Below are 15,496 nucleotides of genomic sequence, written 5' to 3' on the forward strand. Positions count from 1 at the left end.
ACCAGGGAGAACACTTTATCAAGTACATGAGTGTCCAACCATTATGCTGGGTGCCTGAAATTAATAAACAAAATAATAATGAATGTAAATGGCAATTGAAAAAAATTAAAACGGGGTCATTTTGCATCAATTTCTTGAGAAACCGGTCACACCGGGCTCTTTCTCACAAGAACCGTGAGTAGCTAAGAATAAAACCATCCACCAACCCTGCTTTCCCCTGAAGCGACTACCCCAACTCTCTGGTTGATCCGTTTTAAGATGCATCCATATTCATTGCCTCTGGAATGAACTGTCCACTTGTTTATTAGTCCCTTATCCATCTTGGACTTCCATTTTCTAAGCTTAGTGGCACTTCCTGCTTTCAGTGTCATTTGACTTTGTTAGCTATCCTACCACGAAATTCGTCCTTTAGTTCTGACTCTGCTGTAAAGTCTTGGCCTTCGATGATTCCTTCTCTGCGCCATCTTGTCGCTAAGGACAGGCGTTACCAAGGCGCTCTCCTTGGCCCTCTTCCTGTCCTGGTCTCACTGGGGCCTTCGCCTCGCACAGCCGTGCAGGCTCTCGTCCATCGTCTCCTGAGCTCCGGGCCCACCCTTCTGTCTGCCGGCAGGATGTGCGCCAAGTTCTCTGATTTAAACCCATCTCATTCCTCATGACCCCGCCAGTGTGGGATGGTATCACTTTCCTGCCAGTCCTCAAGGCACCACGTGGTTCTCTTTCATACCTTCCCTTTCCAACAGCCGGCCCAGGGGGTAGCATCTCTCAGAAGCGCTAACAATCTCCTGGCTGTCATGACAGACGATCACAGACCGGGTGGCTTAACAACAGGGATTTATGTCCCCTAGTTCTAGAGGCTGCATGTCTAAGGTTTAGGTGTTGGTAGGTTTGGCGTCTCCTGAGGCCTCTCCTCGTAACTGTGTCCTCACATGGCCTTTTCTCTGAGGAAATGCACTCCTGGTGTTTCTTTCTCTTATAAAGACGTCAACCTCTCTCTTATGATCTCATCCTACATAATAAAAGACTCATTTACAAATAGACTAAATGGCAGAACGACCAGTTGCTATGGCACACACTGACCACCAGGGGGCAGACGCTCAATGCAGGAGCTGTCCCCTGGTGGTCAGTGCACTCCCCTGGGGGAACTCCGCTCAGCCACCAGCCGGGCTCACAGCAGGCTAATGCAGCAGCGGTGGTGGGAGCCTCTGCCGCCTCCTCGCAGTGCTAAGGATGTCCAACTGTGGCTCAGGCTGTCAGTCGGACATCCCCCTAGGGCTCCCAGACTGCTAAAGAGCATAGGCCGGGCTGGGACACTCCCACCCCCGCCTGCCATGCATGAATGCCGTGCACCAGACCTCTAGTTTAACCATAATTATCTCTTTACTCGGAGCCCAGTGCACGATTTGAGATCACACGGAGCCTCCCACCCTTGAGTTGCCTGTCCGGCCCTGCCTCCCTCCCCGGCCCTTGAAGCAGCCGTGGCCGCGGCTGATCAGGCTCTCCCCCAGCGCAGGCACGTGGAGGCTGCCCTGTCCCCGAGGCTGTGCATCAACCTCCTCCTGTCCGGTTGACCCGTTACAGGGTCCTGGTTAATTAGCACGCGCGCACGCGCGCGCGCGCGCAGACACACACACACACACACACACACACACACACACACTATTTTCTTGTCACCAAATATAGTCACAGGGTGGATTAAGGTTTCAACATGTGAATTTGGGGAGGGACACAGCTCAGTCCCTAACAGAAAGGTAGTCTAGGGCTTGACAGGCATCAGGATGGATTCACAGAAAACACTGAGCTCTGGAGAAAGTTCAGGGAAAGTATGCAGTTGGCCCCGCGAGAAGCCGGCAGCAGGAGGAAGGACTGCTGAGCGAGAATATTCTGGGAACTCAGAACCGAGGGCGCCCAGAGCACAGGTTCGGACTGAGCTGCGGCCCCAGGGTGGTCTTCCTGCAACAGAAGCCAGAACCCGCCACAGCGCCGCCCGCGGGGGACTCGGGAGCGGGGCGGCTGTGGCTCTGAGGCTGCCGGGCCTCCTCGCCCAGGGCACGGCCGTGAAAATAAGCATGTGGACATCTGCACTGTCACCCGTCCTGTCTGAGCATCTCCGCCGGGGAAGTCTGAGGGCACCGGGCGAAGGGGGACCCCGTCTGCCACTCAGTCCTCCCACTCGGTTGCCTCTGTGCCTTCACGGCTGGCACCGAGGCTTAGCTGATGGCACGGAGGAGGGTTATTGCAACAGGTTCACCTGGCCGGCCTCCAGGCGTCTTTGCTCCCTCCCACGCCGCCTACCGCTCCTGGAGCCCAACTCTGACCCCGTCACTCCCTGCTCACCGGCTGCGATGGTGCCCAACTGAGGCCCGACTCCCTGGGCTGAGGTCCAGGCCTCTGCAGTCTGACTTGTCCCCTAGTCCCTCCTGTCGGCTGTCCTCCGGCCTCAGGGGTTTGAGCCCATCGTGATCCAACCGGGGTGCTGAGTTCCGAGAGGATTCCTGCTGCCATGTGTGGTGCCCATACTCTTCTCTGGGTCTCAGACGTTCTCTTCCCCGGGGCATCGTCTGGTCCAGGGTCCTGGCGTCCTGCGACCAGGTAACACCGGCCAGGGAAGCCGATGCTGCGAGGAAGGAGCGGGAATGGGACCGGGGGAGTGACGTTGGCAAGAAGAGTGGAGCCTTTCTTCACGTTCAAGCCCGGCCCTGCCGCCCGCCCGAGGCACCTGCTCCTCCGAGAGAACAGGCGGAGGTGGAATGGGGAAACTGTGAGCCCCTGACACGGAGTGAGGGCCAGGCCTACGCGGGACTGCACTGGTCCTCGCAGCCACCATACGGGTCTGACTCCGAGCCCTCGCCGCCCTGACACCCGGAGAGCCCTGTGCAGCAGACACTGGCCCCCTCTGCCTGCTCACAGACTCAGTCCCCAGGCCTCACCCTGAACACGAGCATTAACACCCCGAGAAGCAGCGAGTGCTTACGCCACCCCTGCTGCGTTCAGCTCCTCTCCCGCGGCCGTGGGACAGTGCCCTCCGGGGTCAGAGAAGGACGCTGAGGCTGGGTCAGCTGTTGCCGGCCACCTGAGCGTGTCTCATCCTGCTGAGAGGATGTGGGGTGCACAGCCGGGCAGGGAGAGGCCCCGGCCAGTGCCCACAGCCAACAGGCAGGACCACATGGCAGCCCCATCTGCGCTGAGGCCTCCTCCCGGGCGCCAGCTCTGAGCCAGCAAACAGCATCCAGCAGCTGAAAACAGCCTTTACTGCCGGGGTCCCTTTATGCTGTGACTTACGTCTGAGGCCCCAAACCCCAGCACCTGAGAGCGGAGGCCATCAGCCACCCGAGGGTGGAGGCCGAGCTCCGTCTGTGTCTGAGGCCCGCCGTCACCCTGGCCCCTGAGCCCGAGAGGCACCGGCCAGCTCTGCTCCCCGCCAACTGCTTCCTCCCCAGACGATTCGCTGCTTCGGTTCGCACGCCTTGGGGGTCAAGGCTGCGCGGACTCAGGAGCACAGGCCGCTCAGCTCCTACTGAGAATCGAGAAGACGTTACTGCAAGTCGGACCGCGCTGCAGGGTCTCGGGTTCCAATCCTGAGCAGGGGCATGTACCCACGTGGGGAGGCAGCCCACACTGCTGTCTCCCCTCTCCCCTCCCCCTCCTTTCCTTCCTTCTCCCCTCTCGCTTCTCCCCTCCCCGAAAAGCAATGGGGAAAACACCCTCAGGTGAGGAATAACAAAAAAGGCACAGAAACCAGTGCCGTCAGGACTCCAGGAGCCACTGCCCGGCGAGGCTTTGGAGTTTAATCGGCTCCCTCCACGGTGCGGCTGAAGGTGCCGTGCCTCCAGCTTGGCGGGCACCAGCGTTGAGCCCTCAGTGGCTGCGCTGGGGGAGGCAGCGTGGGGACAGGAGTCCCGGTTCCTCAGGGCTGCTATGGTGGAGTTGCCCAATCCGCTGGGCTTCAACCACCGGTGGGAAAAGAAGCTTTGGCCTCCAACGCCCCAGGCTCGGAGGCGCGGGGGCAGGGCTGAGTGTGTAAAGGTGTCACACAAACAGTGAGAACAGCTTGAGGTTTCCCAGGAACAGTGTTTCCTCGTCCATCAGGCTATTGAGACACAGGAACACTCGACCTCTTCCCTCCTCCCCAGGCTCAGGACTCGTTGTCCTAGCGATTGTCCTAGCGAGGAGGCGTCCGGGAGAGAGCAGTGGGTTTTAGGTGTGTGCGTGTGCGTGTGCGTGTGTGTGTGTGTGTGTGTGTGTGTGTGTGGCGGGTGTGGGGGTGGGGTTAGAAATGAGCATTTATAAGCTCCTCACAGACAGTTCTCAGTGAGACCCGGCCTCCAGGGGCTTCACGTCGATGGCGCGGCATGTTGGGGTTTTGGAGGATTTGATGGTTTTCCTGTAATTCCCTCCCAACGGCAGGGGCTTTGCTTTGTCCCCTCCCAGGCTGCTCGGCGCTGTGACCGGGGAGCCGACAGGGATGGGGAGTGAGCCTGAGTACGGGTGTGGGTGCGGATGTGGGTGAGCAGAGGACGTTCGCCCTGCAGGAAGGCTCCAGAAGGTCAAAGTCGGAGGGGCCTCGCCGCTGCTTGCATGTGGACCCCACTCTGGGCCGTGTTCCCCTCCCCTCCCTCCCTGCTCCTCCCTGTCCCGCCCGGAGCCACGTCTTCCCGGCGGCTGGTCCTGGCTCTGCCTCCCAGGCTTCGGCCCTGCCCAGCCCCGTGGCCGCCCACGGCTCCCCTTCCCCTGACACTCAGGGTAGCTCAGGCCTGAGCCCCGGGTGAGAGACCACGGAAAACCTCGCCCGTGTGTGTGTTGTTTTCTTGGCTCTTAGCCTTCATGCCGCCGGCCGTGCGGCTGCCAGGCCCCGCCGTGACCTCGTGGGAGGCCCGGGCTCCGGCCGTGGGAGGCGGTCCGCCCGCTTGTACTGTACACAGAGGGCAGAGATGGTATCGAACCGGCACGGGGTGGCATCCCGGAGCCCGGAGCCCTTCTCCGTCCCTCACCCCCACACGCCGTCTGGGCCTCAGCTCCTGCCCCTCAGGAGGGCAGGGACCTCAGCTTTCCCTGGCAGGGAGCTGGGAGGAGGGAGCTGGGAGGAGGGCGCACGGGGCTTCCCTGCAGGCCGTGTAACCAGCAGGCTGCTGTCTGCTCCTGCTCTGGCAGCCTGGCCTCGTTCTTACTCCCCGAGGAGCGGAGGCGCTGAAGCCAGGAGGGCTTGGGACGCTGGTAAGAGTCTTCCTTTTTTTTTTTTTTTTAATGTATTTTATTGATTTTTTTACATAGAGGAAGGGAGAGGGATAGAGAGTTAGAAACATTGATGAGAGAGAAACATCGACCTGCTGCCTCCTGCACACCCCCTACTGGGGATGTGCCTGCAACCTAGATACGTGCCCTTGACCGGAATCAAACCTGGGACCCCTCAGTCCGTAGGCCGATGCTCTAGCCACTGAGCCAAACCGGTCAGGGCGGAGCCTTTCTCTTAGCTACGGGAGCCAGAGCTGCAGCCGGTGGTCTCCACATGCGTCCTGTCCTTCTTGGCCCAGGACCTGGCTCCTGCCTGGGCCGCGGGAGGGAGGGATGGTGCAAATGGAAGCTGCTTCGGGCGCCAGAATCCGGCCTGGCCCTGGGAATCCTTCTCTGCCAGGCATCCCTGCTCAGTTCTGCCTACAACTTTAGGGCCCGGAAACCTACTTTCTACCTCATTTCCAGCGTCTCAGGCCGGCTCTGCGGCCGGCCGCTCTGTTTCTTTCCTGAGTCTTCCTTGTCCTGTCCTGTCTCCCCTCAGTCCCATGAGTCCTTCCGGTCTTGGAAGAGCCTTCCTCTAGCAAGCCGTTCTGCGTTCTCCCCACCCACCGCCCACTCCCAAGGCCTCTGTCCTATCCTCCCGGTTACCTGCCTCTTTCCTGGGGGCCATTCCCCGCGTGTCATTGTGCACGTAGGTTCTCCCCAGCGTGAGAGGCACCGGGTCTGCCTCGTCTACAGGTTTACCCTCACTGCCTACAGCTCGCCAGGCACTTACAATATTTGAATGGAAGGGGGCTTGTATTTTCTGAAACATTTTAGGGCATGAATGGGACCTAAATTTCTTTATGTCAGGGGACAGAGAAGAATTTGGTTTTGGAGCTATTGCAATGAAATCATCTGTGTCTAGCCGAAACCGGTTTGGCTCAGCGGTAGAGCGTCGGTCTGCGGACTGAAAGGTCCCGGGTTGGATTCCGGTCAGGGGCATGTACGTTGATTGCAGGCACATCCCCGGTGGAGGGTGTGCAGGAGGCAGCTGGTGGATGTTTCTCTCTCATCGACGTTTCTAGCTCTCTATCTCTCTCCCTTCCTCTCTGTAAAAAATCAATAAAATATATTTTAAAAATCAATCAATCAATCAATCAATCAATCATCTTTGTCCAGAACCCGCACAAATATGTGCATCTGAAACTCAGGTAACGAGGGTATCTTTGGGGAAATAGGTTTGGAAATCATTAGTGAGTCCTGGAAGGAGGCCTCCTGTACCCCAATGTTGCTGCTCAATGGCCTGGATTTGGTGTGACTGGAAAGTACAGGGCCCAGAGGACAGGGCGCTCACTCCAACGAGGGTTTCTTCCCCGCACATTTCCCTGTTTGTCTCTCCTCGCAGAAATGGCCTCCGGCTTCAGCCCCCGAGAGTGCGTGCTGTCTAAGCAGGACGGGCAGAGCTACGGCTTCTTCCTGCGCATCGAGAAGGACACGGCCGGCCACCTGGTGCGGGTGGTGGAGCGGGGCAGCCCGGCCGAGCGGGCGGGGCTGCGGGACGGGGACCGCGTTCTGCGCATCAACGGCGTCTTCGTGGACGGCGAGGAGCATAAGCAGGTGGGCGGGCGCCTGTGGATCGCCTCCGGGCCTCTCCGGTCCCCCGTCTGTGCTGAGGCTTGTTTTGAGGTCAATCGAGATTTCCTGGCTGCCACGGGCAGGGCAGGGCACCCTGATGGCTGTGCTTTCTGCCAGCCAATCACGTCTCTCACAGAGAACTGCACACAGTATCCCTGGATTTCAGCCATGTCAGGCCTAAAATGCATTGCATATCGCCTAGCACATGGACTAATTTCATATCCATTATTTTGTTAAATCCTCATAGCGGCCCCAGAGGTACGTGTTACCATTTCACAGAGGAGAAGTGGGGGCTCAGATGGCTTGTGTTCAGGGAGCGAACACGTGGAAACGCCTGGCCTTACCCCAGCTCCGCTGCCTGATGCCGTCTTCACAGACAGGGAGGACCTGCTGTGCCCTAAGGTGGCATTCCCCCCTAGGAAGGACCGGCCCTTTTATAAAAACTATCTTCATTGATTTGAGAGAGGCAGGGAGAGGAGGAGAGAGAAACATCAATGATGGGAGAGAATCATTGATCGGCTGCCTCCTGCACACCCCCTACTAGGATCGAGCCCACAATCCTGGACATGTGCCCTTGACCGGAATCGAACCCGGGACCCTTCAGTCTGCAGGCCGATGCTCTATTCATTGAGCCAAACCAGCTAGGGCAGGACCGGTCCTTTTCAGAGTCCCCTGGGCAGGGCGGCCACCCTCTTGATTCCTAATCTGCACGGGGCTCTCGGGAAGGCGGGGCGGAGATGGCGGGCGTTATCTCCTGACTATTCGGGTGTCAGGGACCCGCCATCAGGATCTCCAGGGCCAGGCGATGAGCCAGCAGCGCCCCTCTGGGGGTGACCGGGCTATCGGTTAAAGCTGTCCTCTCTCCGAGGTGGTGGATCTGGTCCGGAACAGCGGGAATTCGGTGACTTTCCTCGTTCTGGATGGGGATTCCTACGAGAAGGCTGTGGAGGAAAAGGTGGACCTGAGAGAGCTGGGCCAGCGTCCAAAGGGGCCGAGCCTGAACGATAAGAAGCTGCCCCCTGTGATGAACGGGGACGCCCAGGCCCGGGCCCCGCCGCGGCTCTGCTACCTGGCCAGGGAGGGAGGCAGCTTCGGCTTCTCTCTGAAGACCGTCCAAGGTGAGCCCGAGGCGGGGCCAGACCACCGGCTTCCCGGGAAAACAATGCTGGCGGTGAATGCCTTCTTGGGCTTACCTTTTCAGTTGCTATGGCTACCCAACAGCAGCCACACGCTCTCCCTCCTCGCCAGCCCTCCCCTGGCCTCACACCATTGTGCAATGCAGGATCAGACATTGGACGGCAGCAGGGTTCGGGGTGGCCCTGGGTGCTCCTGGCCCCCCGAGTTTGTTAGGCTGAGCCTTTGAGGCCGGAGGGTTAGAGCACTGATGCTCCTTTGGCATTCTTTTCTGGCTTCCTCAGGGTGAGGGTGGAGGGAAAACTGGGAAATAGGCAAGAAAAAGGAGGTTCTTCATGATAGCTACTTAAAAAAATGTCTTTTATTGATTTCAGAGAGGAAGGGAGCGGATAGAAACATCAAGGATGAGAGAGAATCATTGATTGGCTGCCTCCTGCACGTCCCCTACTGGGGATCAAGCCTGAAGACAGGTCATGTGCCCTGATCAGGAATTGAACTTTGACCTCCTGGTTCATGAGTTCACACTCAACCACTGAGCCACACTGGTTGGGTCCTAATAGCTACTTTTGAGTAAGAATCAATTTTTTTAATCTCTTGGAGTACCCAGGCTGTCACTCATTTGTTTGAGAAATTCTTGTTGAGGATACTGCAAACCCCCCACCCTCCTATGACATTTAAGTTGTAGCCGCTGCTGTGGCCCAGCCTCACCGAGGTGTGCCCTTGACCTTAGCCGAGAGGTACATAGTGATCTGAAAACCCCAGCCGTCAGGAAGTCCTAGAAGTTCTGTTTCTGGAGTCTCAGAGGTGCGGGCCGGCCTGTGCCCAGTTGACAATGGCTTTATGATCGTGGTTTCTGTGGGACCGAGGCTGGAACCTCCCGGTTCCATCTCTAGTGAGGCTCCTTCCATGTCCTGGTCCTGGAGAGGCACTGGCTGTGCACAACCCAGTCAGCGATAAAGGGCAAATCCTGGAGAACTGGTAGCGAGAAACACAAGCCAGACAGAAGGGCCATTTCTCAAGCTTGCCCGTTACTGGGCAGCATTTCTCGGAATTCCACGGTCAGTAAGATGGTAAAAAAACAGGTTCTATTCACTTGGCCCTTGGACCAGTGGGGGTGGCGACTGGCTTAGATCAGCTTCACGAAGAACATGTTTTCTTCATGACAAAGACCTAAGGAGGAACAGGAGAACTGTTTTAGGAAGGCAGAATTTAAATTAGTTACTGGTATTCCTTGCAAATAATGTATTTAGTCATTATAATGCAACTCTTTACCTCAACTGAATATCAGTATCTTGAGCAAATTGACAGAATTACTTTAAGACATCACACCACCTGCGAACCTGATGGCAGGCACGTATGTGCCCCTCCCTCCCTCCCTCGCCTCTGTCCCTCCGCCTGCGCCCCGCCCGTGACATTCATGGCCGCCCTGTCGGACGGGTGATGCCGGTGCTGATTGAAGAGGACGGAATGGAGTGGGTGCCTTCCCATCCCACGGATGCGAAGAGAGGGGGCTCGGGTCAGTGAGGCAGCTCGGGGAGGAAGGGGCTTGGTTCTCTCTGGTTCAAGAGGCGAGTGCCACCTGAGATTCCTTCTCGGTATCCACTTGGGCTCCGAAATTCTGTTCAAATCAAGAGACCAGGTGAGTCATGGCGGTGGCAGCCTTTGCTCGGAGCTGTGGTTATAAAGCTACGTCGGAGGCTGAAGGCTATTGAGTTAGCTCTGCAGTGGGACGGTCTAATGTCGTATTGTCGGGAGGAAGCCCGTGAACGCGGTGCCTCCTGTGACACCGGCCCCCTCTCTGCAGGAACGAAGGGGGTGTACATGACCGACATCGCGCCGCAGGGCGTGGCCATGAGGGCGGGGGTCCTGCCGGACGACCGCCTGATCGAGGTGAACGGGGAGAACGTGGAGGAGGCCACCCACGAGGAGGTGGTGGAGAAGGTACTGTTCTCGCCGCCCCTTTCCCTCGCTCTCACCGGGGAGACGGGGAGCGGGATGACAGCTTCTCAGGGAGAAGCGCAGTGATGGGAGGCCGCCCTTTGTGTGCAGAGCAGACAGCCTCGCGGCGGCCTGAGCCGTGGTTAGGATTTGGGAATAAGGCCTTTGGGAGATCCGTATTATTTTGAAGAAAGTGTTTTAACTTTATCTTTTAAACCTTATTGGACCCGATTGTAGTAAATTTAAGGTTGAATTTATAGTACATTTAATGTTGACCCCATGCTACGAAACTTTCTTTTTTAAAAAAAATATATTTTATTGACTTTTTACAGAGAGGAAGAGAGAGGGATTGAGAGTTAGAAACATCGATGAGAGAGAATCATCGATCAGCTGCCTCTTGCACGGCCCATACTGGGGATGTGCCTGCAACCAAGGTCCATGCCCTTGACTGGAATCGAACCCTGGACCTTTCAGTCCACAGGCCGACGCTCTATCCACTGAGCCAAACCGGTTTTGGCGACGAAACTACTTTCATACAAGCTGCAAGGTAGCCAGCGTGGCGAGGCACAGAGAGCTAGAGCGGGGGCGTTCTGGAAGGCAGCTCCCCCAAAGCTTAGGGCCCAGCACAGCCCTAGGACACCTGGCAAACAGTCTGGGGGTTCCCTTTAAGATCCTTTGGAACCTTCTCCTGGTAGAATCATCCTTCACGGTCGAACTTCACTTTTTCTCCTTTTCCAAATTCCCTTTGTGGCTCTCTCCTACGGCCCTCTCCGGGCTGTCTGAGTTCCGGCTCTTCCTGGGGTTCAGTTGGAGGGGGGTCCTCCTTAACCAAGGCAAACAGGACAGCCGTGGACGTGGGGGTGGACACACACCAGCGAGTGGCGGCAAACAGCGGGAGCCTGCGTCTCACACCCCACATTTCCTGCTGAGCCCAGAGACGGGGCACAGAGACTGGCCCGTTTCCCGGCGTGGTCCCTGGAGCCGAGGCTGGGCCTCACGGTGTGTGCCGTTGCAGGTGAGGAAGTCGGGAAACCGCGTTGCGTTCCTGCTGGTGGACAAGGACACGGACCGGCACCACCGGGAGCAGAGCATCCCCGTCCAGAGAGAGGCAGCCAGCTTCCAGTCACTGCCCCGCCAGCCCCGGCTGGTGGAGATGAGGAAGGGCAGCAATGGCTACGGCTTCTACCTGCGGGCGGGCCCGGAGCAGAGAGGTAAGGCAGGAGGGAGCGGGGCACTTGGCTCTTCATCCCAGCTTGACCCGAAGCGCCTCAGGCCTGCCACCCGGCACGGAGAGGAGTGAGGAGCTGGAAAGCGTAGCTTCTTTCTTTTTAAAGAAAATTTATTGATTTCAGAGAGGAAGGGAAAGGGAGAGAGAGAGACATCAATGATGAGAGAGAATCATTGATCGGCTGCCTCCTGCATGCCTCGAAACCTGGGCATGTGCCCTTGACCAGAATCAAACCCGGGACCCTTCAGTCTGCAAGCTGACACTCTAGCCACTGAGCCAAATTAGCCAGGGCACTGGGTCAGTTTCCATGTCACTTGGGGACCTGATCCTGGGTATCCTCCCTCCTCCCTCCCCCCCAGGTTTCCATAGCAGAAGGATAAGGCAGAATTTCGGATCTGAGCAGTAGTATGTTGATAAATTGGCTCTGGGGCAGGGGAGGCCGAATTTATGGTATTTGTGGATGTTTGTGGTATAAATACCCCTACTGTGTCCGATTTCAAGCTACCAACATGGCACAGAGTGCAAAGCTGAGAAGCGTTGTGCACAACTGGTGCTCATGAGCTGGAGGGGCAGCTGCAGCACAGCACCAGGTCTGAGGCACGGGTGTGGGCTGGGAGCTCAGACTCAGCCAGAAGCGGGAATCTTTCTGATTCCTTGTAACTCAACAAGGAAAGTACAAAGGTCCTCCTAGGGAAGGTGAATACATCACAGAATGTAGGTTCAGGCTGTGTAAACGGTCATACACCTGGAGGTTTACTGTTTTTATTTTATACTAGAGGCCCGGTGCATGAATTCATGCATAGGTGAGGTCTAGCCAGCCTGCCCCAGTCAGGGTGTGTGTGGGGGTGATTGAATCCTGCTCAAACTCCCAGTTGAGGGGACAATTTGCATATTAGCCTTTTATTATATATAATGTGTACATATATTCATCAAATATTAATTTGGTGGGTATTATATAAAAACATCCCAGGGCCTTTGAGAATATCAAGTGAATCAGATGAATTCTTCAGTTAAGGAGCCTCCTAGTTAGATGAGGTAACACATATGTCCATAACTGAAGGAACTGAAGGTTGGAGCAAGCTTTTCTCACTAGAAAGGTACTGGGAGGCCTCACAATACAGGTGCCACTTGAGCTTGGGCTTCGTAGTATGAATAGAATTTGGATAAGAAAGGCTGTCCCGCCCTAACCAGTTTGACTCAGTGGATGGAGCATCGGCCTGCAGACTCAAGGGTCCCAGGTTCGATTCTGGTCAAGGGCATGTACCTTGGTTGCAGGCACATCCCCAGTAGGGAGTGTGCAGGAGGCAGCTGATTGATGTTTCTCCCTCATTGATGTTTCTCTCTATCCCATTTCTTTCCTCTCTGTAAAAATATCAATAAAATATATTAAAAAAAAGAAAAGAAAAAAAAAGAAAGGCTGTCCCAGAAAAGATAGGAGTTGTATGAACAAATGAAGGACACACAGGCACAGTGTGATTGACATTCAGTGTGAAGCACAGTGTGATTGACACCCAGTGTGAAGCACAGTGTGATTGACACCCAGTGTGAAGCACAGTGTGATTGACACTCAGTGTGAAGCACAGTGTGATTGACACCCAGTGTGAAGCATAGTGTGATTGACACCCAGTGTGAAGCACAGTGTGATTGATTAGGTAACACATATGTCCCCTCATTTTGTGCGAGGGCCAAAACAGGGGGAGCGATATGGAGGCATCTGGTGAAGGTAGTTCAGGTAAGGAAAAGGCTACAGACACAGCCTTAGCGTGCACACACAGGCAGTCCTAGGGTTTGATTTCTTTGGTTTGTTCTTCACTCTTCCCTCGCCCACTTTTATGGCTCATCATCTACCTAAGACCGTGGTCGGCAAACTGTGGCTCTTGAGACACATGTGGCTCTTTGGCCCCTTGAGTGTGGCTCTTCCACAAAATACCATGGCCTGGGCGAGTCTATGTTGAAGAAGTGGTGTTAGAAGAAGTTTAAGTTTAAAAACAATGGTTCTCAAAAGAAATTTCAATCGTTGTACTGTTGATATTTGGCTCTGTTGACTAATGAGTTTGCCAACTACTGACCTAAGACATATGGATACAAGTATGCCCACTGACTTTCTGGGAACTAGCTGACCCTCAATGCTTAGCATGCTCTTTTGACAAGAGTGAGTTGGAGACACTTTTAGTAAAACATGATTCTTTTCTTTAAGACCCTTTTATGGTTGATAGGCTGGGCTTGGCCCTGGAATGAGACCTGAGCAGGGGATTAGACACATGGAGGGCTTACAGGCTTCTTCGGAGGCCAGTGGTCGGGACGGTGGTTGTACTCAGCAGGCCTACTCTATTTTATTATGGCCTTGTGCTCTGGCAGGAAATCCTAATTTTTGAGGTGTCTTTCTGATAATTTATTGTTTTGGGGATGGTTAGGTCAATTCATCAAAGACATAGATTCTGGAAGTCCGGCAGAGGCGGCTGGCTTGAAGGCCAATGACCTGGTCATTGCTGTCAACGGCGAGTCCGTGGAACCCCTCGGTCATGACAGTGTGGTGGAAATGATCAGGAAGAGTGGAGACCAGACTTCGCTGCTGGTGGTAGACAAAGAGACGGACAGCATATACAGACTGGTAAGTAATACAGGGTCATCTATTCCTGCATTAAGGTGGGGTCCACTCACTCATGCCCTCAAACGTTGGCTAAGTTACCTTATTGTTAGCCAATGCTGGTTGGCCCGCGAATAGCTTGTTTCTACCACCACGGCTACTCCATTGGTGAGCCCGTTGTGTCCGAGTTGCTATTTATTGCCAGCTGATGAGAGAGTCTGGCTGACCTCAACTGGCTGGGTCATTGTCTCTATTTGGCGGTTTAAGTTATCACTTTGATCTTCAACCTGGAAAGTGTATAATGACTATCGACCATCATTAAGGCTGCTTTGAAGTTCAAAGTGGCAGTGGTATGAGAATGCCATGTGATTGGCACATAAGTTTAAAGTCCTTAGACTCAAGATTTTGAAAGAATTTGCATATAATTACATAATTAGTCTTGGTGGTCTGAAGAAAGCTATGAACAGTTGTCTGGAAATAGGCAGAGGTAGACCTAACACTCCTAAGGAGGGATTTTAAGCTATACACCAGAAAGTTCCAGCCATCCCATGTAAAAGCCTAGGCAGGGCTATTGAACAGCTTGTAATAATGTGAATGTGAATGGCTATTATACACAAGCAGCAGGCTTATTTTCGAGGTGTTCTGTGGGATGTAGCTTGACCAGAGAGGGAAGCCGTCAGGAGCTAGCTTTTGGCTTAGGACAACTGGGAACAGGATAAGCCACTTCTGCAGTGGCTCCCACTTGGTAGAAAAAGTCAAGGCAGAAGGTCACTGCCCTTGCTGTGGTACAGCAGGTTCTAGCACTGGATCCTTTCCAACTTCGAACCTTGTGACAGAATCAGTTCACTATAATCTTAATGTTTTGGTTAAGAAAGAGAGAACTTTGGTCTATAAAGATGACTGTCCCCATCTTCCTCCTCCCTCTTCTCCCCAAAGTGAGTTGCATGGGCAGGATGTTTGAGACACATCAGTGAATAGAGCAAACACCTGAGCCAGCTCCTGTAACATGGGAGACGGCCAAATATTTGAATGAGGATGAATGCAAACTCACTGTTTGATGCTATTGTACTTGGCCTAGGATTAGCTGCTACTGTCCGACAGTTGGTTTGCTTGTCTGGGTGGTGATGTCAAAGGCATTTTTGCATGTAAGGAGTGACTGTTCATTTCCCACATTTTAAAGAGGGAAAGAAATGTAGAAGGTTTACAAGGGTATCGCTGGAAGGGCTGGAGTTAGTTGCACTGGGCAACTGAAAGGTTCTCAGCGAGGTGCTATTCTCATGTGGAAAGGAAGCGGCGGCCTTGTGGTTAGTGAGACAGATGGTAACCGGAGCCTCAGATCTAATTTTAGCCAGGCTGCTGAACAGGGCGATTTAGGGGGGAGCACACACTGTACCCGCTTTCAGCTGCTTCATTTCCCACTCATCGCCTCACAAATGCCTTGGCACCTGTGGGCAGCAATTTATCGACTGACCTAGGATCTCAGCATACCCAAATCTAGCCTCTTCTCTCAACTAAAACCCAGACAGCTAAGCTCTTAAAAAAAAAAAAAAAGTATTTTTATTGATTTCAAAGAGGAAGGGAGAGAAATATCAGTGATGAGAATCATTGATTGGCTGTCTCCTGCATGCCCTCGCCCTCCACCGCCCGCCTGGGGATCGAGCTTGTAATTTGAACATGTACCCTGACCGGGAATTGAACTGTGACCTCCTGGTTCATAGGTTGACACTCAACCACTGAGCCACAATGGTTGGGCTAAGCTTATA

The 15,496-nt window shown here is 54.7% G+C and overlaps 1 protein-coding gene across 2 annotated transcripts in view; it reads left to right on the forward strand.

Moving 5' to 3' along the window:
* PDZK1 (PDZ domain containing 1) overlaps nt 1-15,496 on the forward strand; it is a 29,187-nt gene that overhangs the window by 9,410 nt on the left and 4,281 nt on the right. For both annotated transcript variants that reach the window (XM_084867094.1, XM_084867093.1), the window contains exons 2-6: nt 6,617-6,828; nt 7,715-7,964; nt 9,785-9,921; nt 10,934-11,129; nt 13,561-13,757. In XM_084867094.1, the coding sequence (XP_084723220.1) occupies nt 6,619-6,828; nt 7,715-7,964; nt 9,785-9,921; nt 10,934-11,129; nt 13,561-13,757 (990 nt within the window). In that variant the 5' untranslated portion in view covers nt 6,617-6,618. The remainder of the gene's footprint in view (nt 1-6,616; nt 6,829-7,714; nt 7,965-9,784; nt 9,922-10,933; nt 11,130-13,560; nt 13,758-15,496) is intronic.

The sequence above is a fragment of the Pipistrellus hanaki genome (assembly GCF_964339955.1).
Source record: "Pipistrellus hanaki genome assembly, chromosome: 18".
Taxonomy (NCBI): Eukaryota; Metazoa; Chordata; class Mammalia; order Chiroptera; family Vespertilionidae; genus Pipistrellus; species Pipistrellus hanaki.